Below are 25,301 nucleotides of genomic sequence, written 5' to 3' on the forward strand. Positions count from 1 at the left end.
TATAACACACTTTAGAAACAATAGCTGCATTCTTGCAAAATAGTTTCCCCTCACTTCCCCTGCCTCCATTCTATTCAGATGGAGTAGGCGGATGCATAGAGCGATTACTTTCAATTCTGTTTGTTAGGTTAAAGAATAAAACACTAGTGTGACTGAAGCTCATAATGTGCCAGAGAGTCTATTCGAGACTTGAATACCCATGACCTACAGGGAAAGCAGCGATTCTCAGAAAGCAAATTGCCACAGTAAAAAGTGAAACACTGAATACTAATAAACCTTGCTAATTAACAAGTCATATCAACTTCCTTCAAGTTAGTTCTTTTCACCCTCAAGATAACACTTCACCAAGATTTATTAGCAGTGTTCCTTTAAAACCATTGGAGGGCAGACTTGAACTGGAAGCTATTTTTATTACTTTCAGTTACAGGAATTTAAAATACCAGTTAGTCCCTTGTGTTCATAGCTGACAGTACTCTCACCAGTTCTCCACTACTCTAATTACTCTGGTGCTTGATAAACCCCACTTTACAACTGCTGCTTTGACAAAGGGAGAGTGTTGTGCTGTGTGAGTTTAAATAAAGATGTTAACGGGGGAGTGGGTGACTCACTGTATTAGCAGCCACATATTATTCACAAGAGAATCCACATGGTTTACTTATTTTATATATATAAAAATAAATGCATTTTACAAAGCAGGTCTAGATCATTATCCCCATTTTACAGCTAGGGAAATGGGCACAGAGAGGTGATGTGACTGGCCGGTTACCCAGAATGCAACTGGCAGAGCCGGGAGTATAGAGGAGATCATCCAATTCCCATATGCTCTATCCACTAAGATGCTCTCTGCTTCTTTCTCAAGGAGTGAAAACTCCATGTCATGAACAAGTCTTTATAGGAAACCATACTTATAGCCTCTATTTTATGCTCACGTTACCCAATAGTAATTTGACCAACATACACAGCCACATATTTAAACTTTGAAAACACCACTTTATTTTTAAAAAAGAAAAACTGCATTCAAGAAAGCTTTAGTGAAGAAATGATTGCCCATGCAGTCACTAACTTGTTTGAACAGTTGGATGCTGAGCTAGTTTTTCACATTAAAAAATAAAATCAAAGTAGGAAAAAAAGAAGTGCTGCAAAAAACCCTAAATCACCTAGTATAATAACTTCAATGAACCTTTCAAATAAGGGGAAAATATTTATATGCAATACAGGGGTCAGTATTTGGCCAGTCCAAAATAAAAAATACAGAATTTCTTAGTGATAAGTTGAACACAATGTGCTGGCTGTAAATAAGTTATTGGTTTCTATGAACTATCTAGGAAGACACATTCCTGTTGCTCCATCTTGTGTGATGGAAAAGATGGTTAAAAAAATAACTACGGTATCATTTGCTTAGGAAGGGCGGGTTGTGATGTGCAAATTGTGAATTCTGTTTTAATATTCTCTACATATGGATAACAAAGGGAAAAATAGTTGCCTTGTCATTTTCATCTGGAACCCTGAGAATAAGCTTTGTGTGTCCTTGCAAAGAGTTGATTGTAAAAACTAAGCAGATACAGAAATGAGACTGTCCTTTAAAAAACACAATCTTTAAGTGTTTTGAAATAAGTCTTCCAGTTAGTATTTTGTTCTTTATTTCTCATGATATAGCAGTGTGTTTGGGGTGGGAATAGAAACAGATAAACATTTTGGCTAGTGTGTTGAGTTTAGTCAACATTTTTATGCAAGTAACCTATACTCCATGAATGTGGAGCTCTTGAAAAATGGATTTTGAAAAAAAAGGATTATGAGACTTTCAGACAGAGGGATTCTGTGGCTTCCTCTCTGAGTTTGTTTGTATCACAGTTTCTTTAATTTTATATTTTTTAGCATAAATAAAATACATGACATGCCCCGTTATCACAAACAGTAAGGAAATTATCACCAGCAACCCAAATTGTTGTGGTTGAGGAGCTAGAATAACCATAATGAAATGTACAAGGTCCATCAAGTAGTTCATAGAGCTCTGCACACCATTGACTATCCCACGCTCTGATTCTGGAATGTTCTCCTGAAGAAGCTGGGTCACAGTCAAGTCAAATGACCAAAGACCTGCAAGAGAACAGTGTTTTATTATAAAACCCAAGTGCTGTAAATTGTGCACGAATTTGTCCTTTGGATTGCATAATATTCTCCTAAGGGAACGGAAAGCCCCATCCATGTAAAACATTTAAAACTACATTGAATATTGCACTAGAAAATAGATTGTATGTAGCTGTCCACTATCAGCAGGGTAAGGACCAAATACCCTAATAGGTTCCCAGTCCCCATCTTTAAATTCAGTGGTTTCAAATTAGGAGAGCTATAGCAGGCTACCCTCATATGGAAGTCCATTGAGCCACACTTCATATTGTGGCTATGTCCACCGGTATTCAGGGGATAAACCAGTGACTCCTGTTAAATACCCCTACTTTAGTGATGGAAGAATTGTGAAAAAGCTAAGAGTGTAATGACCTTAAAATAGCCATTGTAATATCACTAGAATAACTATATAATTCTGTTCTCTTATATCCCATCTGAAGAAGTCACTCACTCTGAAACCTGTCACCCAAGAGAATTTTTTTTTAATTATAATACAGTACATGGAATTTCTCTAATGCACACACCTTACACTGTACCTACAAAAACTAGTTTCTCCTCCCTTCTTAGGAAAGGATTACTAGGAAGGTGCTTTTATGAGGCCTCACAATACTAAAGCTTATAATACATAATCTACCATTTTGTAAGAAATTAATTTCAGTTGTTAAAATAAGAATGTGCATTTCATAATGCATAACTTCCTTATTTCCCTTTTTGCAAAACATTTGTAATGGGGGTATTAGTTATTAGTGCAGATTAGCAGGATTCTGTGATAGTCTCTCTTGGGTCCTGAGGTCCCTTCCAATCCTGATATTCTATGATAGTAGATATCATTTTGAGAGATATAAAAATAATTACATGGGGAAACTGCAAGTTAAAATATGGAAGGGCCATCTCAGCTCTGTCTTTGTTTAGTCAAACTCTTGACATCCTTCATGTAACTTTTCTATTACTTTTGTGTTCACATTTAGTATAATTCCCAGACAAAAACTATGTTAAAATGGAGTTAATGTTGTGAGTATATATCAATAATTTAGGGCAAACTACATTAAAGGGATGCTGTAATGATCTCAAAACCAAGCACTGTAAACTTAGAAAATTCACAGTGAAGATTAAATTTAGAAGAAATCCAAACTTGATAAAGTATAAAAATGTACAATTAGGGAAACCAAAGCAACTTAGCTCTGCCCTGTCAGACTCTTCAAACATTCCATACACTTAAAACTCACTGAGTTCTTGTGCGCTTGATTTTTTCCTTTTGATTAATGGTAATTTTTCCTTGTAATTCATCATAAATTATAGTTGTCATGACGAATTGCCCTCTTTCAAAATGGCCACCTTCTCCTAATGTTCTCAATGGAACTGAAGGCACAGCTGCCCATAGGAAGATGATGGCTTCCTAGGCTGCGAGGAGGTGGACACACTCAATCCATGCAGAACAAGAGAGTTCTACACCATTCCCAAAATGGCCACCAACTGAAGGAAACTGTAACTTTGGTCTTACTGAGAACAATAGAAGATGTCAGCCATTTTGAAAGAGTAGCAGCTCTTCATGGAAGTCTCTGAACTAAAGTAAACTATTGTATCCTTCAGCTTCTCATGAAGGAGAAATTTTCATTTATGCACAACAGGAAAAAATGACCACTAAATCATTTTCATTAATGAAAAGAGATCTGACACTACATTTCTTAAAGGCCCTTTTTTCAATTAATTTTAATTCCTAAACTAATTACCCAATTTATTTGTAACTTTACAGAAAATTGTGTACTCAAAGAGCAAGTGCTGTAATTTGCGGGAGGACATTCATATTTACCATACAGGTTGGATCCTTGCTTTATGTTCATAACTCAACTCAACCTTAACTATAGAGTAGTTACCAATCCCTCCGTAATACGTTTAGACTTTTATAAAATCAAAACAAAGTCAAAAAGACTTGTTACATGAAATAAGAATAATATATAATGGATGTACCAAATTTATATTTTAAAATGCACTAAACTTTTTAAAAAAAACATGACTAGACTCACTGGATAATTCCACTGCACCGTTATTTAGTTCAGGCATACAAGGTAGGCTTGTTTAGTTTTGTTTTTCTTCTCTCTCCTTTTAATTGCTGTGTGTAAAGTTAGTGCATCAGTTTTAATGAGCACTAACACAATAGGTTAGAGCCAGGTATAGACTGAGAGCATGCATGTAGGAACCACAGTTCTTCATGATACAATCTCCATAGGTTTCAGCACACAGCTATACCTAAATGCTAACGTACAGTGGCTTTACTATTCCAACATGGACTGCTCTTGAACAGGCTGCCAGTTTATAACAATTACATTTTTGTGGATGAAAACTAAATATGGCACTTAAACAGGGCCGGTGCAAGGAAGTTTCACACCCTAGGCTAAACTTCCACCTTGCGCCACCCCAGCTAGCCCCCACCCCACCCCGGTGGCAGATATCCATGCCCACTCGCCACTCACACCAAAGGAGCCCCCGCGGCAGCTAACCCCACCCGCTGTGGCAGCTAACCCACCCTACCCGGGAGCGCCTCGCAGCAGCTACTCTCTCTGAGCCCCCTCCACAGCAGCTAACCCGGCCCGGGGAGCCCCCGCAGAAGCTAACCCTGCCCCCCTCCACAGCAGCTAGCCTCCTCCCCCACACAGCAGCTAACCCCGCCCCCCTCCACTGCAGCTAACCCTGCCCACCGCAGCAGCTAACCCCGCCCAGGGAGCCCGCCCCAGCTGTCTTCCGTGGAGCACACCAGCGCTGCTCTAATTCTCCTCCCCTCCCAGGCTTGTGGCGCCGATTGGAGGAGAATTAGAGTGGGGGCTGTGTGCTCAGCAGAGGAGGCAGAGTGGAGGTGATCTGGGGCGGGGAGCAGTTCCCCTGTGTACCCCGCCCCAGGTACTGTGGGTGGCCTTCCCCGCGCCCCCCCCCCCCCGCCCCAGCTCACCTCCACTCCACCTCCTCGCCTGAGTGGGCTTTTAGGCGCCCTCAACCACGAGGTGCCCTAGGCAGCCGCCTAGTTTGCCTAAATGGTTGCACCAGCCCTGCACTGAAATGAGACAACCTTTCTTCACTTATGAATTAATAAAGATTTGAACCTAGACCTCCAGTGGTGACAGGCTAGCATGCTGAACACCTAATTCCTCCCTCTCCCCCACACCTTGTAATTTGGTTTTCTAAAATAGGATTTATAGAAGAAGTATAGTCTTTGTGATGCTACTTCTCCCCCATCTTTTCTATTTCTGCAGCATACTTCGGATTCCATGAAAATGCTAAATTTAAGTCGGCTAGCAATGCTATAATAGTAGCATGAAATGTCATTGTCACGTAGATCAGTGTTGTTCCTCTGAGAGCCTTACCAACAATTACAGGGGAAAATCCTGAGAATGCAACATAATTGTTTCATTAAAACACAGATATGCTAAAGGCAGTCAAACTGACTAGAAATATTTGCTAGATGTCTATTAATGAAGACTCAAATGCATAAATGACATGTACTATCTGCATAAAATAGTTGAAGAACATGCTGAATTGGCATGTGCATGACAGAAACTAAAATTACATTTTTATTGACAAGCAGTTCACGTAATCCTGGGTAACAGATAGTGAAGGATTATTTAAAGGCATCTCAATATAGATGCAGTATGAATACACAAAATATAGTTGTGACTGAATACACCCCTGTATTCACACCCCACACATTATTGTAATAACCTTTGTACAAAATATGCCTTGTGATATCATTTGAAAACTAGTAACTCGCTGGTCAGTAATATCATGATGAAATGTGTGTTGTAACTTTATATGTAAAGTTATAAACATAAGTTGAAATCAGGTCTGAAGTGTGTTTACCAGACTAGTCTGGATAAACCAATTTCTCAAAGAGACAGGACAAGCTGATGCCTCTAGCCATATGTCATCAAAATTGATGGGCCATCATCTGTCAAGTGGCTGTTCTTTGGCAAAGAAGGATGGCAGTAACAGATCCATCTACATTTTAGCAAACAACAGCATGGAACCTCTTTCACCACAACACTCCATGACTCCATCCTCACAGCAGGAAAGGGGGACTGGACTATAAAGCGAGGGACAAAAACACCCCAAGTTTTCTCTCTCACACCTAAGACGACAAAAGAAACAGCCTTTGAACTTTGGGAGCAGATCCTGGCCTGAGAATTTGGTCAGCAATGTTACCGGAAACGTGTGGTGAGGGACTTCACCTTGAGCCAACTCTAGTTTGTTAAGTTTTAGTACTAGAAAGCGTTTTATATTTATTTCTCTTGTAATCATTTTGACTTGAATGCCTTATACTTGTACTCACTTAAAACCTATCTCCTTGTAGTTAAATAAATATGCTTTATTCCTTAAATCAAAATTAACCCAGTGTTGTGTTAAACTGAGTGGTGTGGGTTACTCCATTTAAAGTAGCAAACTGTTGGACACTGATTCCCTTAGAGCGGCAATGGACCTAAAATAACTGAACAGTCCAGGAGAGGCTGGATAATGCAAAACATACATTTTTGGGGGAAATTCAGGACTGCAAGTGTGTTTGGGCCACCCTACAACTGATAACCAAGGCTGGTGGAAACCAGAGTGTGACTGAAGTGTGACTGGCAGGATGCAGCTACACATCGACACTCAGGCTGAGACCTGCATGCTGTTTGGCTGTATGTGAGGAGCCCAGGTGGGGAGCTACAGCAGCAAAGCACTGTGAGACATTGTAGGTTGCAGGGCAGGGGTGACAACCTCTCACTGGTCTGGATTGCTCCCTGGAATGTCATAGTAGTAAAATCATGTTTATAAGGCAGATCCCTGCAGGGCTGTTATATTTAACAAAAATCCCTATACCACACAATCAACTACTTTGCATTCATATTTAAAAATAAGGTTCTGAATAGTGGAGCAGAAATACAATTACAAGGCTCTGAAAATTAGTGCCTGCTATGCCAAGGTGCTAAGCATCCTTAACTAGGCCCTCACTTTCCACCAGCCCCAGAGTAAGTTAAGTATGTTTATACCTATACAGTCATTAACTTGATGAAAAACAGGATACTCTTTCTGAAAGTTCTGACTAGAAAGTGATTTCATTCCAAATGGCATCAACAAGCCTCAACATCCCCTCCTGCCCCCCCGCCCCCCATTACAAACCTTTGTTTGTGGAATGGTGCTACCTGTGAGGAGATTCATATTAAATTATCTGAATTTTCTTACCTTAAGTACTAATCACTAATTCTGTTACTTACATATTTAAGCATACAGCAGTCTGGCACAACTGCTGTTGTACATTCTGTGCTTTCATGTACAGGGATTTTTTTGACTGGCTCTAAGCCAATGGAACGTCCATTTGCTCAAATGATTCTGTTCTTAAGATTAGATTAGAGAGATTTTGTTTCTGGTTATTTCTGTTTCCAAGCCTGTTATATATGTCTGTACTACATCCTAATACTTAAGAAGGTTGCTGTATTAGTAAATTAGTAGAAACTAATATATATATATATATATATATATATATATATATATATATATATATATATATATATATATATATATATATATATATATATATATAAAGCTAATGCATTGCTACCATGTAAGCGGAAGTATTGTCCAATGGTTAGGGTGCGAGCCTGGCAGCTGGAGAGGATGGTTTGATTCCCTGGTGTGCCACAGACTTCTGATGTGACCTTGGGCTAGTCCTTGTGTTTCAGTTCTCCATCTGTAAGGATCAGCAGGGCTCGATACTGAGCCTGCAGGGCTCCCAGCTAATCAACATCCCCACATTGCCGCCTAGGAGTAGCTGGAACCTAGCTGACCCCTCTGATCCACAATTTGCACAGGCTGCATGCCACGAGAAATCCCACCTTGAGTGATCCAACTGACAGTTGTTTTAGCAATCCCACATTGGCTCCTGTATCTTATATAAGCCCCTGGGACATGCCAGGAAGTGTCCAGGCAACAATATGGATCCCTAGCTAGCTGCCATGACTGCCCGGCTTCTGAACTGTCTTCAGGTATTGACTTTGGCTCTGACTTGGATTCTGCCTCCCAATCGACCCCCCACCAGAAACCCAACGCTGACCTCGGCCTGACTCCTGCCTACCTTCGCCCAGAATCCCGACACCATCTGTAGAAAGGGGATAACAGCACTTCCCTATCTAACAGGGGTGTGGTGAGAATAAATATATTAGACTGTGAGACAGTCAATACTATGATGATGTGGGCCATATGTAACATCTGTTTTTTGTTCATAGAATCATTTACCCAGTGAAGCGACTCCGCATGTGGTGGCAAATTACATGTATACTTACCAATTCTGGCTAATATCACTCCTGAGAACAAGAGAATGATTGAAATATAGGATTCTGGGTGATCGCTCCCATGCACGCTGTCCAACAGCACTGTGTTATTAGTCCAATGAATTGAAGAACGATCTGGCAGTATGGGTTGGTTGATGTTTCTTTGGAATGGGTAAATATGCAGCTGGTTCTTTTGCAGTGTCTCGTGGTTTAAGGAAGAGTTCTTACTTGTGAGAAGAGAGAAAATACCCAAGTCAAAAGGACTGCCGGGGGCAAAGACTGAAAACACACACAGCATTAAACAGCTTACATGGAGGAGGCTGGATATGACTCCTGTGACAGCCAAGCCATAATGCTTCCTTAGCTTAGTAAACAAAATTGTGCCCATTAGTCCTGAGAAGGCAGAAAGAGCCATGAGTATGCTGAGAAGAGAGCCACTGATCCCCTGCGTGTAGGCGTACCCTGTAGTGATACAGTCAAAGCCAAGCACTGTGGTGTACAAGAAGGCTAAACCCAAGCCTGCTAAAAAGACAGACTGCCTGTAATATGCTTTCCAGCCATCTCTGCACGTACACAGCATCCTGTGCATTTTTCTGAAGCAAAGAGGCAGTTTTGTGACTGACTTGCGTTGCATTTCAGGACTGGATTTCTGCTCTGTCGGTGCCTCTGGAATCCCAGGTTTGTTGATGAATTCAACAACAGCTGAGCAAATGGGAAGATCCCCTGTAAAATACCAGTCAGAAGGTTTTAATGGTTCTGGTGGCAACTGCTCCACCGTGCAGTAAGCTGCAAGAAGAATTCCTGCTTTCTTGGGAAGAGTGGACCCCGACTGATCGGTTCAAAGCAGCTGCTAGAAGGCAAAGATTAAAGGCATTTGAAAGCATCAACCAAAGGGAGTTGAAAGTGGACCTGTTATTAATTGGCCCTGAATTACTTCATTTGACCTTTTCGGGTGCAAGGCATAGCCTTACATCTTGTCCAGAGAGTGACGTGACAAATTGAATCACAAGTTTCTCTACTGTGTCAGTAGCTACATTAAGAAAGAAAGCCATTGACACTGTCTATATATTGGTTAAGCCAAAATATTTTAAAAGAGGAACAAAACATCTCATACTAGTTTGGCTGTTTGCCGCCACCACCCCCTCCCCCTCCCACACACACACAAAATAAAGTTAAAGTAAGGTCTGACAAATCAAGTTTTAATCAGAACTAATGAACTTAAATGGGAACTTGTTAAGTAAAGGTTTCTGGCTCTGTTTCTACTCTTTTGGTTCAGACATTCAAAATGGCACCAGATCCAGTGTGGAATTTGTTGCACACACAAAAAAGAAACATTGGCTGGAAACCCAATATCCAGTTCATCCTCATCTATATTGCAAGCTTAGAAAAAAAGAATGGTGTTTCAATACAACTACAAAATCAAGATTTAAATGTAAATTAGATACATCTCAGATGTATCATGGTTAACTTTATTGTGCATATTTTGGAAGATATTTAGAAGTTTAAGTTCCTTAAGATTGTTTTTAAGCTCTGTTATTGGAGCTAAATGTGATGACTATGGTCTACTGAGCTGAGGAGAAGACTAGGACCCAGAAACTCTTGAGTTATAATTTTGGTGCTAATACTGAGTCCCTGGGTAAATTACTTATGTCTCTCTCAGATTTCCCATGTATAGAAGCGAGATAATACTATTTTCAAACTTTTAGGGCTTTTGTAAGGATTTGACATTTAGTTCTTACAAAGAACTTTGAAGGTGCAGAGCACTATAACTGTGACTGTAATATATATGCAGTTTTACTTGCCCCATCAAAGGTATTTAATTTTTAAAAGGCACATGATATTTTTTTCTATGAAAGAATGAGTTTTCAGAAAAGGTAAATTATTCTCATATTTATAGTCAATTTCAATTACCTCCAGCTAATTCCATCTAAGTGATCATATCATCCATCAAGAGTAAGTTAGTTTAATTACTATTAATGTTTGTAGAGTACTTTGAAAATGTAAGTGCCAAGTGCTAATTACCCTGTGTGTGAGAAAAATGATCATAAAAATGTCATTGTGGGGCTCATATTTCAGTGCATAAATATATATCTTATATGTCATACAAAAATAACTACATTAAAAGAGTATTAAGGATGGCACTCAAGCACTCAAAAGTTAGGAAATGCCAGAATTAATGCTTTCAGTGCAACCTTAATTCAATCCCCTAGTGCATATGCATTATGATACAGTCTTTAATTACATGATCCCATATTTTTTCCACAAGATCCAGTACCTTGTTCAGTAAATGGGTGTTTATTCAATATTTCTTTTTATGCTCCTCATTCAATGTGTGGTCCAAGGACTTATTTAACACACATCATCCAAATGCTGCACTGAATACAAAATTATTAATTGCCTCATGGATGTTTCTGGAGTGTGCTCACCATAGTATCTGAGTGCTCCACAAACATTAATTCATTTATCTTCACAACAACTCTGTGAGATTAGGAGCTATTATTATCTTCATTTTACTGATGGGGAACTGAGACACAATGAGATCAAGGCCAAAATTGTCTAGAGTATCCACTATTTTTGGGTGTCCGACTTGAAACAACTAGGTCACGATTTTTCAGAGTACTTAGCATTTTCTGTCACTTTAATATACTCAAAGCATAGACTCAATTGACTCCAGTTGCAGCTGTGAATGCTGAACACTTCTGCAAACCTGGTCTCAGGTGTTGGGCATCCAGAAAATTAGGAACACACAGTTAGTGGTCACCTGTGAACATTTTGGTTTAGGTGATTTGTCCAGCATGCATAGGAGATCTGTGGCAGAGGTAGGGAGGGATACACAGCCCTGATTCTTCCCCAGAACACCATCAGTCCAGTACACTGAATGAGGCAGGGGTCCTCAGGGGAAAAATTAGTATGTGATCATGTCACTTAAGACTGTATCATAATGCATACACACAAGATGGTCAAATTAAGATTGCCCAGGTAACTTTAATTCTGGCATTTCCTAATGTGTGCTCAACTATACAACCTTAGCATACTGTTAATGTAGTTTCTTTTTTAATGTAATGTCCGGAACCTAAGTAAAAAGTGAAAACACTGAAATTCTATCATGTGGAAGCATACTGACACCCCCACCCCCTGCAGCTTGGATCAGCAGCATGATTTGAACTGTTAGACTTACTGCATGGACTTGAGCTAATAGAATAACTAGTAGCCACTTGAGCTAATAGAATAACTAGTAGCCATAGTAGGCTGTTATCCTCTGTGTGAAACAAGCAGAGTGGGGAATGAGACACACACTTTGCCAATGGGTTTCACAGCTACTTGCTGAAAACAGAATAGAGACTCCGGACTCCTGGATTCAATTCCAAGTTTTGTAGGGGAGCGTGTTCTAATGGTTAGACCCTTCTACCACTGTGACCCTGGGCTGTGTCTGTGTCCCTCTGCTACTCCAGGCCCTTACCCCACTCCCTCAGCTTTCCTGTCCCCTCTCCTTCTACTCCTATCCAGTCTCGCCACCCCTTCCCTGGCTCCTCCCCCATCACCCTGTGTTCTAACTGCCCATCCCTCTGACTCCTGTTCACCTCCCCCTCTTCTCCTATTCAACCCTCACTCCTGTATCCCATTCACCACCCCCTCTGCTATTCCTGCCATCCACCCCACACATAGAGATGTCTGTTCTTACAGAAAAACACTTGTGGATGGCTAGTATGTTCTCATTAGTATAGTCAACAGAGGGTATGTCTACACTACAGTGGCTACAGCAGTACAGCTATGGCACTGCAGCTGTGCCACTGTAATGTAGACACTTCTGATATTGCCAGAAAGGGTTTTTCAGTCAAGGTAGTTAATCCATCTTTCCAAGAGGAGGTCATAGGCACTGACCCCTGGGGGGGGAAAAGGGTGCTTAGTAACCACTGGCAGCCCCTCTATCACCGCCTGCCCCTCTTCCCCAGCCCCTCCCCCACACTGGCAGCCCCACCAATCAGCGACTCCTCCGCTCCCCAGCACCTGCCGCCCACCATGATCAGCTGTTCTGCGACATGCAGGAGGCACTGAGGGAAGGCGGGGGGAGGAGCGAGGGCCAGGATCATTTGGGGGAGGGGGTGAAATAGGGAAGGAAGAGGCGAGGCGGGGGCAGAGCCAGGGCAGGAAGAGGCAGAGGCTAGGGCCTGGGAGGAAGGGGTGGGCCTGGGCTAGAAACTCTGTGCCTATGGAGGAAGTAGCTAGGTCAATGGAAGAATTATTCTGTCAGCCTAGCCACATCTAGTAGATAGATCTAACTTCTGCAGTCAGGGCACGAAATTTTTCACAGCCTTGAGCTAGGTAGCCATCTTGATCTAAAAGGTAGAACAGGCTGAACAGGCACATTTGTAGCAGAATCTCACAGGATGTCTATCTGCAGGTGGTTTGCTTGGTATTTAAAAACAATTCTTCATCAATAATGGATAAAGAATTTCCTAAATGGTAGGGAGTGAACAATTGCACAGGATACTTTTCCTCAGTGAGAACAACGTGTTAGTCTGAATATCACATACAAGAACTTTGGGAGTGGAGGTTAGTATAACGGATTTCAGCTAATCATCCCTGCACCAATTTTGTAAGGCTTTGTTTACACAAGGCTGCTTATGTTGACCTATGTCAGTGTACACACTACAGACTTGCTCCCACTCACATAAGTGCCCTACTGCACCGACATAAATAACTTCACCTCCACAAGAAAAGGGCTTATGTCGGGGTAGTTAGGGCAGTGCAGTGTCTGTGTAGACACTGCAGGTTACTTACATCAGCTGTTGGCTGTCTTGTCAATTTCATGGCTGGAGTTGTGAAATTGATGAGAAAGCTGGCTCCCCAGCTGGGCTGCTTCTGGGTCTTTGCTCCAAGCTGGCTGTCACCTAGGCTCCCAGCTTGGGCTACAGCCCAGGCTCCCTACTGGGAGCCCTGCTGCCCTGTGGTCCCAGCTCCCCATTGGGAACAATGCAGCTCACTGGACTTTAAGTACAGATCTCCCTACCAGAGGCGAGAAAGCCCGGGTGGCTTCCCCCCGCTCCCGTCTGGTAGTAGGGAGGTGAGAAACCCACGGGGGCACCTGGACTCCTAGTGGGGAACTGCTTGGAGCTGATCCTGGGCTCTCAGCCCCCCCACACTGCCCCTCTTCAGTCAGTGGAAGTGCTCCTGGTGAGGACACACACCACCGACAGGAGGGTAGTGTGGACCTAACATAGGTTGACCTAATTTGTGATTTTACTGTCTTTTTTCTTAAAATGTCTAAAAGCATCAAGAAGTATTATGTCCCAATACTAGCTGCTAGTACTGACTCACCCCCATTGATACTGCATCTGCTGATTAGCATTAGTAAGGCTGAGCTCCAGGCAGGGGTGAAAGTAACAAAGGACTCATGGGTACTCCGGAGTCCTGAGCAGGGGGTGTGGACTCAACCGGAAGAGGTGGGGCCTTAAATTCCCCGGGCCCTTTAAATCAAGATTTAAAGGCCCCGGGGCTCCGACTGCAGCTGGGAGCTCTGGGGCCTTTAAATCATCCTCGGACCCCTGCCGCTGCTATCCCAAGGCTCTGGCAGTGGGGCTCAGGAGGCGATTTAAAGGGCCCGGGGCTCCAGCCGCTGCGGGGAGCCCCGGGCCCTTTAAATCACCAGCGGTCTGGTCTGGCACGGCATACCAGCTCTTGCCAGTACACCATACTGGGCCGTACCAGCTTACTTTCACCTCTGACTCCAAGGAGTAAGGTCGATGTCAGAGGAGTTGTCTTAAGTGATCTAGTCTGCTGGCATGAGTTTGGTGAAACCTTGCTATGGGTTGGGTTAAAACCCCACTGAGGTGGATAAGTGTGAACTCACTCTTCAATTAACATCACTGTAAACATAAGCCCCACCGAAAACAAAAGGTGTGTGTGAACCTGCTGAGGAGCTTTTGGGCTGAGTATTGTTTTGGGTATGTGTGTATGAGAATGTGAGAAAAAACACTGTTATTGAAATTACTGATATGGCAGACAAGAACAGAGAGAGGCAGAGGAAGAAAGGCAAGAAAAGCCAAGCAGGAGCCTCTAAGCACAGTGTGACCCTGGAAGAAGCTAGAGAGAGCGTTTTGGGGCTGGGTGTTGGCTAAAGAGACTTGAACTCTGTACGTTAAGAAACTGATCCTTTTGTTACTTGATTCCTCCTGTGTTAAGAGACACAGGACTTTGCATATAAACAAAATTGCATATCTGACTAACACCAATTTCTCCCTCCAACTAGAACATTTGATGAGTGGTTCAGGTCAAAAATGGGCAACAGTACTAATGCATAATTTCCATTGTCATTAGTAGGAGATGGCCATGTGCAATGAGGCAGGAATTGACCCCATGGAGAACCACTAAAACAGGAAGATGGTCACTGGGGATACAATACTCTTTTAAAGAGAGTAGCAAAAATAAACTGAATATTAGGGATTACATGCATTAAACCATTCTTCACTGACTTCTTTTCTTTTAGCATCTTGAATTGCTATGACAACCATCATTCTAAATGAGTATCAGATATAGTGGTTCAGTGACGTGCTGTAGGATAGTGCTCTATACCAAGGAGTACATAATGCAGACAGATGGATTCATTAAACAGTCTTTACATCTGCCTGGCAAGGCATTAAACAATGGAGGCTCTGCTATTCTCACACCCACATGAGAGATTTCCACCAATAACTCCCCCTTTACGCCATTACGAGTTGTGTATGTAAATCACCTAATACACAAATTTGGAGAATTGACCCCCGCATATTTGCTACTTGGCTTTTCTCTTTTCTTTTGATAGTAATTTTATTATCCTCATACAGTTCCTGTGGACTGACTCGTTGGATACCCTCTAGTACTCTAATTATTTGATGTGTAATTCAACATTCTGGATGTAAGCCTGTATTTCATAGTAATACATTTTTTAAAGGTTGGTGGGAGGCTGTTCTCCTATTGAATACTACTTACCTGGCACATTTGTAAGTTCCACTTGTCTTTCTATAACATATTCTCCTGCATTCTGTTGAGATTTTACAGCCAAAGGAGGCACTAGTTGGTACACCCTGGATAGGAATATAAATTCTACCAGAAGAGAGATCAAGTTCCATCCAAGAATAAATCCACAGCCAATGACATTAGAGGCCCAGGTCATAACCTGCCCCACGGACAGAGGAGCGAAGATATTTATGACTTGATCCATTCTTCTTATAGCTGCATTCATTCCTAGACATGGTGTAAAAACAGAATGTATTTCACTCTACATATATACATACACACGCATGCATCAGTACTGACATGATAATTCTTCCACCTTTTGTTTGCCTAATAACACTAAAAGCTCTATAGGCAGGGACTGTCTCATACCTTATGAGTTATACAGCATCTCATCCTATGGAGTCCGAATTTCACTCAGGGCCTCTAAGTGCTACTGTGATACAACTAATAATATTAATAATAAATTATCACTTAAGTTATTCAAAAGGAGCAAGATATTTTACAGAAGACCACATGAAAAATAAAGTGACTGGGTGGGAGGGAGGACAGATAAAGATGTGCTCATGAAAGCCAGGGACTAATAACAGTGGTTGAGTCTGGGAGAGCATGGAGAGACATGTATGCTTCCTTGCTCAACTTTGGCAGTGCACTTTAATCTTGATTTATAAGAACCCTTCCTAACTTAGACTTGTGATGCTGCCAGAGAGAGACTTCCAAGAGAGCCTAATTGCAGTATTTGGTGGTGGTGTGAGGTACACAGAGACTTGGATACATCCTTTCACTTATGATTTGTGCCAGGGTTTGAATCAGGTCTCCCAAAGCAGAAGACAAGTATAACCAACCTATTGTGCCATGTAGACTCCTGTCTAAAAAGATGTTGTCAAGTCTCAGTAGTTGCTTCACCTGAAATAGCTTTTATTAACAAATAAAGGAAGCAAAGTTACTTAGCTTTTATTAACAAGTAAAAGTAGAAAAGTTAAGTAACTTTGCTACTTTTACTTGTTAATAAAAGCTCATTACTAATAAGCACAGTCCTATTTTTTATCTGACCAACCAGAAATTGGTGAAAAACTGAAATCTTTGTCACCTACACATTACAAGGCTTTCCCCTGAGAGAGATTGCTTTGAACACAGCTCTATTTAATCTTCTTAGACTCTTATTAAGGAATGAGATTAGAAATTTGTCTCTAAATAAATATGTAACTATGTTTCTTCTATTAAATAAAATATAGCTTTGGCTCCAATGTAAATGAACATAGACTGTATCTAGCTCACCAGCCAGCTGGCCTCTGTTATCACCTGTGATGACCACAATCCAGTCTTTCTGAATGGTTATCGTCAGCGCTGTGCTTGCCAGGTTTGCCAGATCAGCTAAAATGATTACCACTGCATAACAGAACACCTTGTTGGAAGTGAATAAAAACCAGAGGTTGGAATCCAAGAATCAAGGTTACTCAGCTATTGTTGGCTGGAACATTGCACACAATCTCAATAAAGATGGATGGTTTCAGAGACAAGTTAAGTTTGCCACTGGAGTGAGTACATTTTTGCTAATTTGAGCAGCAAGAGCTTCTTTTCCATTAACGCTATGAGCCAGATTCTATTCTCAGTTAAATCTCCCCAAAGCCAGGGTGACCCCGTTGCCTTCAGTGGAGTCACTCTAGATTTAAAGAGGGGTAAATGAAAGCAGAATTTGCCCCTAAACCTGATAATTTTCTGCCATTATATCAAGAGGCTTTGATATAGGCTCTGCTCAAATCAAGGGTGAACACTAGAGGGAACCATGTTAAAGAGGCTCAATACACCAAGGCCCAGATCCTCAGCTTCAGCCAAGAAATACAGAGTGTTAAAGGGTGGGAGCAGGTGCAATGGCGGCTTTAAGCCCCCCACTCCTGGGGCAGGCTGGTCCCCCTGAGGGCTGCTTTAACTTGCCCTGGATGCTAACAGCTCCAAAAGGCCAATACAACAGCTGGGGCTCACCAGGATACACTCACAGCCCAGGGTGCATGAGGGGGATGGGAAGATGAAGGGAGAGGAAGAGCTGCTTCATTGGCTCTTCCCCCATCATGGGTTCCACTCTGTGAGGATACCCTGTGGCTGACTATACCGGCTTTCTGGCTGCTTTGCTGGTGGTGCTGTGTACAGCAACCACAGCACAGAGGAGATTCTGGCCCACAGTCAGTCTCCAAGATTAAAGCAAATACTTTACATGCATTATTAACCTACATAAAGAACCCAAGATTGAAATATTCAAAGTATAATTTATCTGTGAAAGACACAGGTCAATAGACACTTACAGTAAACCAGCCGTGCCACATTTGCTCAATCTCGGTTTTGTAAGAGAACACCAACATCAGTACTACGCAGCAGGCAGTGACAGAGGAGTTCTGAATGAACAGCGATGCATGAGCAACTGCAAAATGAAACAGCTCCTGATGTGATACGTATCTGCTCAATTTTAAAGGAATCTCACAAATTCTGTCACTTACTACAAACAATCTGACAAAACCCTAGCAGCCACCTAAACAGACTTTTCTAATCAGAAATTTCTCAGCTTTGTATGAAAGACAAAGAATGACACCTCATTCTCACTATAGAACAGAAATTCTATTTTCTGACCAGAGCTAATTATAAGGAACATTATTTAACATTATGCAAATTCTGAGAGGCATGATTTAGTGAGGAACTCCTACTCCCAGCTCATCTTCTGTGGCCTTGGGGAAGTTGCATTGGCTTTAGGCTCCCATATCACTTAGGCACTATTTTACCCTCAATCTCTCCTTCTCAGTTTCTTGGTTCAATTAGGATGATATAATGCTTCCCTCCTTCATAAAAACAGTGTGAGAAATTATTAATATTTTTAAAGCACTCTGAAGAAGACAGCAGTATAAGCATTACTGAATCACATGGATAGTAATTATATTCAGGAGTTTGTATCTCATATTTAGGAATATCAGAATCAACACAGACAATTACCTTTATTTCTTGGTTTTCTATCAATCCAATCTCCAATTAAGGCCCCAAACACTAGTACTGAGCCAGCCACCACTAACCCAAAAACAGCTGTTAGAAGGAGATTATGTCCATACAATTCTATCAGGAATACAGACATGGCAAAGTGCCACATTCGATCTCCCTGAAAAACAGACGAGACAAAACTTTACTTTTATTTTAGCCGCACAAAATAAAGAAATACCATGGACTAAATTAATGAAAGTACAGAAAATGGGGCAGTCTGAATACTGAAGATTTAAAGTTGATCCATTTCTAAATATCTGTTTCCAGATATACTACAGTGCTTCCAGAAATACAAATGCTTCTCAAACCAGGCTTCCCTTGATCATTTACAATGCAATAATTTTATCTGAGCTTATCTTACCCATATAGAAAGTGCACAGCTTGCATAAACCAGAAACCTTGGACCCATGAGGTAGCTCAGCACTGCATCTGAAACACATACATAGAAACCAAATAAACTTGAAAGTAAATTTTGTATGTACACATGTGCATGTGTGTGTGATTGATGTGGCTGGTGCTGTATAGCCAAGTAAAAAAGTGTACCTCACCTGAAGGAAGGTACAGTCTCACTATACACATTCACAGACAAAAGGGATGAAATTCTGCCCTCACGGAAGTCAAAGGTAAAACTCTTATTGACTTCACTGTGGCCAGGATTTCATCCAAGATATCCCATAATGGAAACCAGAATAACACCTCTCAGTTCTCATAAGCAGGAACACTGTTGCGCAAAACACCATATCAGAACGTTAATGGGGATAACCAAAAGATCTCTCCAGTGATGGAACAAAGCAGAGAGCTGACTAAATGAGGTCATGTTGGCCCAAATCAGTTAAAATGGAAAACGATGTTCTTCTTTTCACCATAGGGGCTTTTGCACATAGCCAGTTAATCTCAATAAAGTAAATTACACGTGTTGTGCTTTCAGAGAAGATGCTTTTGGCTGTAAGACCCATGGGATTAATTGGTAGTTCTCAAACATTTAACATCAAAGGGCCTCATTTAAAAGTAGGCTATGCCAGGCCTCTAATTTGCACCCACAATATTGCACTCTCAATTAATGCTTTAGCAAGTGTTGGCATTTAGACACCTCTTCTAGTTACCTGATTTGCAGGGACAGATGGGAAGATGGTTGTTTAAATTCTGTATTTTCTCTGGCAGTTCATGATGTCTGGAATTGTGTACCCACATCAACTAAAGGACCAAACTTAGAAGCCATTTTTAAAAAATGAAGTCTTTTATACTTATTTTCAAGGAAATACTAGGTATCATTGTGCAGCTTTTATTCTAACTGACTATCAAATTGATCAGTCTGAGGAATTGTATCCCTTACCTTTAGTCTGGCTAACAATGTAGTGACTGATTCTCCATTGTGTGGCCTGTTGTGGTCACTGGTGCTAGATGGGGATATAATGTTATCATTCTGATTTGGTAGTGTTTTATACCCAATTTCCACAGGTAGAAATGCCCACACGAGGTACAAGGCAATGGAGTATCAGGCCCTTAGTGAGTCAGTCTAGTATATCTTCCCTGTAGCCTATTTATGTGTTTTAATCCTCCAAATCAGCTCCACTCTGTATAAAGCTCAATCTCTCAAAAGTGCTGCCATATTCTCCATTGGTGTCTGTGGTTAGAGGGGGGTGACTGAGTTATGCTTCTTATGCCTGGAACTCTGACTTCATTTTCACAATTAGTTGTCAAATCTGTAGCCCCACACATCATCCTTCTGACCTGAAACTGCATCATGAGAGGCAGAATAGTCATGTGTATGAAAACAGTAGAAGGGCACATTTGGAAGACAGATTCAGTTGCTAAGCAGCATTTAAGTCAGGCAGTCATTTCATATTGCTGAATAAAGAACAAATATCTGAGAAAAGTATCTCACTTACGCATTTCTGCAGTGTTCAGTGGACAGACCAAATTGCATAGAGTGCTGATTAATTTAAAGTATCAGAGAGGTAGCCGTGTTAGTCTGGTTCTGTAAAAGCAGCAAAGAATCCTGTGGCACCTTATAGACTAACAGACGTTTTGCAGCATGAGCTTTCGTGGGTGAATACCCACTTCGTCAGATGCAAGAGTCATCCGACGAAGTGGGTATTCACCCACGAAAGCTCATGCTGCAAAACATCTGTTAGTCTATAAGGTGCCACAGGATTCTTTGCTGGTTAATTTAAAGTGGCAGAGAGATTACTTCAGTTCAGGAACAGGGCTAGCTAAAATGATACAACAAGCTGATAATGTTCAGCAGAATTACACCTGGCAACAGTAATTTTCATCTCTTTGGGAGACTTACCAATAAATCGGTTCTCTCTCTTGATGGGTGTTTCTGTCCATATTCTCTGACTTCCAGAGTCTTTTAGATCTTCCACCATTCTTTCTTACTGCAAATAAAGGTTACATACATTGAAAAGATATGCAAATTGCAACTACACTGGCATGAAGTGTGGGACACCAGGTCTAATTTCAATAGAAATCAGATCCTCCAATTGTCTGAATGAAGAGTATGTTATGCCTTTAAACAAGTCATTCTTTAAATTATATATGTGAACTTTTTGCTTTCAGCTATAGCCAGATTATCAACAAATGGACATGTACTAATAAATTCCCTAAATACCCTTCGTCTAAGTGCAAATTATATATGACTAAATAAATATCTGCACACTGTAATTAACTATTCTAACAATAGGAGATAGTCTATGTTTATACTAAATGAGCCAGACTTCTTTTCAGCCCTGCAGTAGGTGACTGTTAAACATTTCTACATGAGCATTCTTTTAAAAAAAATCTTTCCATTCTCCCATAGCATTATAGTTACTATAATTAATGCAAATTAAATATGAAGGGAAAACTATCATTTCATTTATATAATCCATGAACATTGAAAAAGTTAGGTATTTTCACTCCTGTTAACCAGCTAACATGCTGTAGAAATCAGTTGCAACCAACAATTCCCTTAGTCAATGATACATTTATTTTTACTTACCATGCATGAACAGCAGGACCAAAATTTTCATGTGCTCTAGCTTTATTGTTTATTTGATTCAGTCACCTGCTGTACAACTCTATGGAAAGATGAATTTTTTTTTAAAAAGGAAGAGCTCCATTTATGAAACTTACACGTACACTTGCTAACATGTATAGCATTGTGTGAAAAATGCTGGCGGTGCAAATGTTTCATGTTTGTTGTCAAAAGAAAAGCCAGCAGTTTCTGTCACATGTGACAAGCTAGTACAATGTGCTTTTCTAGGGGTCATTCGGTGCTATGTAAATTAGTCTACTGGGAAAAGGCTAATCCTGGGAGTGCACTGCATCTCATGTCTGGCATGGAAAATGGCAGAAAGGCAAAGCCTAGTTAACACAGATGCTGACTGGTTTATTTGCCCCGAGCATTTCATTTTGATTTATATGTCAGAACAGTGCAGAGATTAGGGGGCTTGACTTCAATGGAGCTATGATCATGTACTCTAGTCCCCATGTGCTGTATTCTCCAGTGAAGCCGCAGGAGAGAATACATGCTGTTTTAAACATTGTAATACTGGCTAAGTGTTGTCCTTTTAGAGAAGATGCTTTTGGCTATAAGAGGAGTATCATTTAAGTGTTTTAACTGCAGTAATAATTTAGAATACAATTTCATGTATTGAATTCAAAGCATCATGTGACTTCAATTTTTATCTGATCACATAAGCAGAGAGATTTGATGGTTTGCTGCAGGCTAGTGCATCACTTTCACTTGAATCCCTATGCTTAGACTGCTGTTTATCAATCTTATGGGATGTTCTTTACAAAATATTCACCAAAAAATTGAAAAAAATATTAGATGACTTTCATAGGACTCTGGAAATTCACCAGCAGTTGTCAAACTGCACTATCATTTTGTGAAATGTTTGTGGAATTTCCTTAGTAGTTAGTTGCAGAGGATTTTCATAACTGTCCATTCATTTTTGTGGGTCTAACTTGAGACATCCAAGGCCTGATTTTCAGAGGTGGTGAGCACCTGCAGCTCCCACTAACTTCAACAACTCTGGTGATTGGACTCACCTGCCTCAGGTTGGGCACCCAAAAGCTGACGCAGGCAAAATGAAAATGTCTAAAAGCAAGATGCATCTGTATTATTGGGGAGTGCAGTGGCTGTAGAAGGGCTCACTCACAGGATAGCAATGATTCTCAACCAGAGGTATGCATACCCCTGGGGGTATGAGAGGTCTTCCAGGGGGTACATCAACTACATAAAAAGCACTAGCGAAGTCAGCACAAACTAAAATTTCATACAGACGACTTGTTTATACTGCTCTCTTATACTATACACTGAAATGTAAGTACAATATTTATATTTCAATTGATTTATTTTATAATTATATGGTAAAAATGAGAAAGTCAGCAATTTTTCAGTACTAGTGTGCTGTGACACTTCTGTATTTTTATGTTTGATTTTGTAAACAAGTAGTTTTAAGTGAGGTGAAACTCGGGGGGACACAATACAAATCAGACTCCTGAAGGGGGTACAGTAGTCAGGAAAGGTTGTGAGACCCTGCAGTACAGCAAGACAGACAGGGGCTTCCAATAATGCTAAGGAATTCCATTAGGTTTGGCCAAAACGCCAGGGAAAGTGAATGCGATGTGACAGTCAAAGGCAGAGAGGAGACTAAGTACTTACATCAGAATTCACTGCAATGTAGTTCTGCTTGGAAGAGGAGACAACGTCCCTGTCTTCATTGGGCTGAGAACAATGTTCACAGAACCACTTTAAAGGAGGTGTTTAAGCAGATTCACGCTAACTTGATTTTAACAATTTAGTTGAACTTTTAGCTAGGACACTAGAGAATTGAACCACTTATAATGTAGCTGTTTGAACATAAAAACACACAGACATCAAAAAAGCCCAAACAGATGAGAGGCAGGTGCCAAGACAAGACCTACCTCTTGACAAACACAGAAGAGATGAAGAGACACTCTATTTCATCTGTCCTCAGGAATGACGCATACGTAATGAGAGTACTTTAAGCTCTTGCAGCCTCTGCCTGGCTGCTCTGTAGGGTAGGGCACAAGCAGCCTACTGGCCCTCCCACTGGTGCGAGGAGTTAGTGACAAGACTGGGTGTTTTTGCAATCTTTCTCCATAGCACTAATCCATATGTCTGAAATACATGAACTAAGCCTCACAATACCTCCATGCAAGAGGAAGCATTACTAGATCCATTTTACAGATAGGTAGAATGCAATTTCACAGTTTCAGAGATTTTAAGGCCAGAAAGGACCATTAGATCATCTAGTCTGGCCTCCTGCATAACAGGCTATAGAATTTCTTCCAGGTATTCCTGTTTTGAGCCCAATAACTTGTGTTTGACTAAAGCATATAATTTTCTCAAGGTAAGTGAATCAGCTACAGAGCAAGGAATACAACCCAGGAGTCCTGACTCCCAGGTTTCGAATGACTCAGCCCCCTTCATTTAAAAACAAAGGTCCTAATGAAACCACAGTTGGCTGCTGGCTCAGCAGATGAGGTGCCAGCTTCGGAGATCCATCAGAAGTAAAACCTTGTATTTTAAAATGTTTTAATAGTTCATTAGGAGTAACTGTAATTAAAATACCAGTGGGGAATTTTCAAATTGGTTTAATCAATCAATTACATGAAATGGATAAATAAGGTGGGTATATATTATTATTATTAATCTAACTGAATATAAACACCCAACAAGTTTTAGGCACCTCACAAACTCACAATTGTATAGGGTTTTGTTAAAATTATTGGATTTACTTTTTTCTCCACTTCTCCCCTCCTACTCTTGCATTCTAATCCTGGCTCTGACACTGATAGGGGAAGGCCTCCAAGCACTACCTAAGTATACCTCTACACTGCAGTTGGGAACAAGTCTCCCAACCCAGGTAGACAGCATGCTAAAAATAGCAATGTGAATCATACTAGCCACCTGAGTTCAGACGCAGGGGGTGTCAGCTGGGCCTAAGAGCCTGAACTGACACCTAAGCAGCAGCATCCACACTTATTTCTAGCATGCTAGCTTGAGCAGAGCTAGTGTGCTGTCCACCAGGCTGGGAGGCTCAATCCCAGCTGCAATGTAAGTGCTATGAGAAGTGAAATTTGTGAGTCAGTCAGTGGTATTCTGTCCTTTGACCCAGAATTGGACTAACACCCAGCATGGTGTGAGGTGCCATTGTGCTGGTGAAGGTGCCACTGTTCAGATGAGAGTAAAAAGAGATCTTGTCCGCTTGTATTAATTAACATTTTCATTGTGCCCTTCCTAAGCACAGGGTTATTATCCCCAGTGTCCTGGCTGAATTCAAACCCAGATAATGACAGCTTGTCTTTCTGAAAATCTCCTGCAGCTGGACACAGTTCACACACATTTTAGTATTTTAAATTTTGCTTACGTGAGATAGACCTATCGCATTTCAGAAAGGTACATGGTTCAGTGTTCAAAGCCAGCCTTATATCCTTGTTCCTTTCTATGGCTTCATGTGTGCTTACTATTATTTCACTAACAACTTTACAAAAACATCTTTTTCATCCCAAGGCTGCCTGTACACAGACCATTTTCAGAAATGCTCAGACCAGGTCTTGAAGAAAGCAGTAAAAAGCCTGTGGCCAATCTCCATCACTGCTATGTAATTCTTAAGGCCTCCATCACCAAAGTATCTGAGCGCTTCACAAACATGAATGAAATCATCCTCACAACATCCCTGTTACAGGATTGTAATCCCCATTTTAACAGATGGGCAACTTCCGTACAGAAAGATTGCATGACTTACTCAAGATCCTAGGAAGTCTGTGGCAGAGCAAGGAATTGAATCCAGATCTGCTAAATCCAATCCAGTGTCTTAAATCACAAGAGCATCCTTTCTTCACTGATGT

The 25,301-nt window shown here is 41.1% G+C and overlaps 1 protein-coding gene across 1 annotated transcript; it reads right to left on the minus strand.

The window, feature by feature from the left end:
- Positions 1-1,198: 1,198 nt before the first annotated feature.
- Positions 1,199-25,301, minus strand: LOC120397250 (solute carrier family 40 member 1-like). The gene is made up of 11 exons (XM_039522959.1): positions 25,199-25,301; positions 21,418-21,496; positions 20,728-20,815; positions 18,796-18,863; positions 18,393-18,574; positions 17,714-17,829; positions 16,692-16,818; positions 15,390-15,644; positions 12,702-12,757; positions 8,433-9,249; positions 1,199-2,097 (listed from the first exon to the last, which is right to left on the minus strand). Exons 4-11 carry the CDS (start codon positions 18,819-18,821, stop codon positions 1,802-1,804), a joined length of 1,875 nt encoding a protein of 624 aa, XP_039378893.1. The 5' UTR covers positions 18,822-18,863; positions 20,728-20,815; positions 21,418-21,496; positions 25,199-25,301; the 3' UTR covers positions 1,199-1,801.

The sequence above is a fragment of the Mauremys reevesii genome, linkage group 2 (genome assembly GCF_016161935.1).
Source record: "Mauremys reevesii isolate NIE-2019 linkage group 2, ASM1616193v1, whole genome shotgun sequence".
Lineage (NCBI taxonomy): Eukaryota > Metazoa > Chordata > Testudines > Geoemydidae > Mauremys > Mauremys reevesii.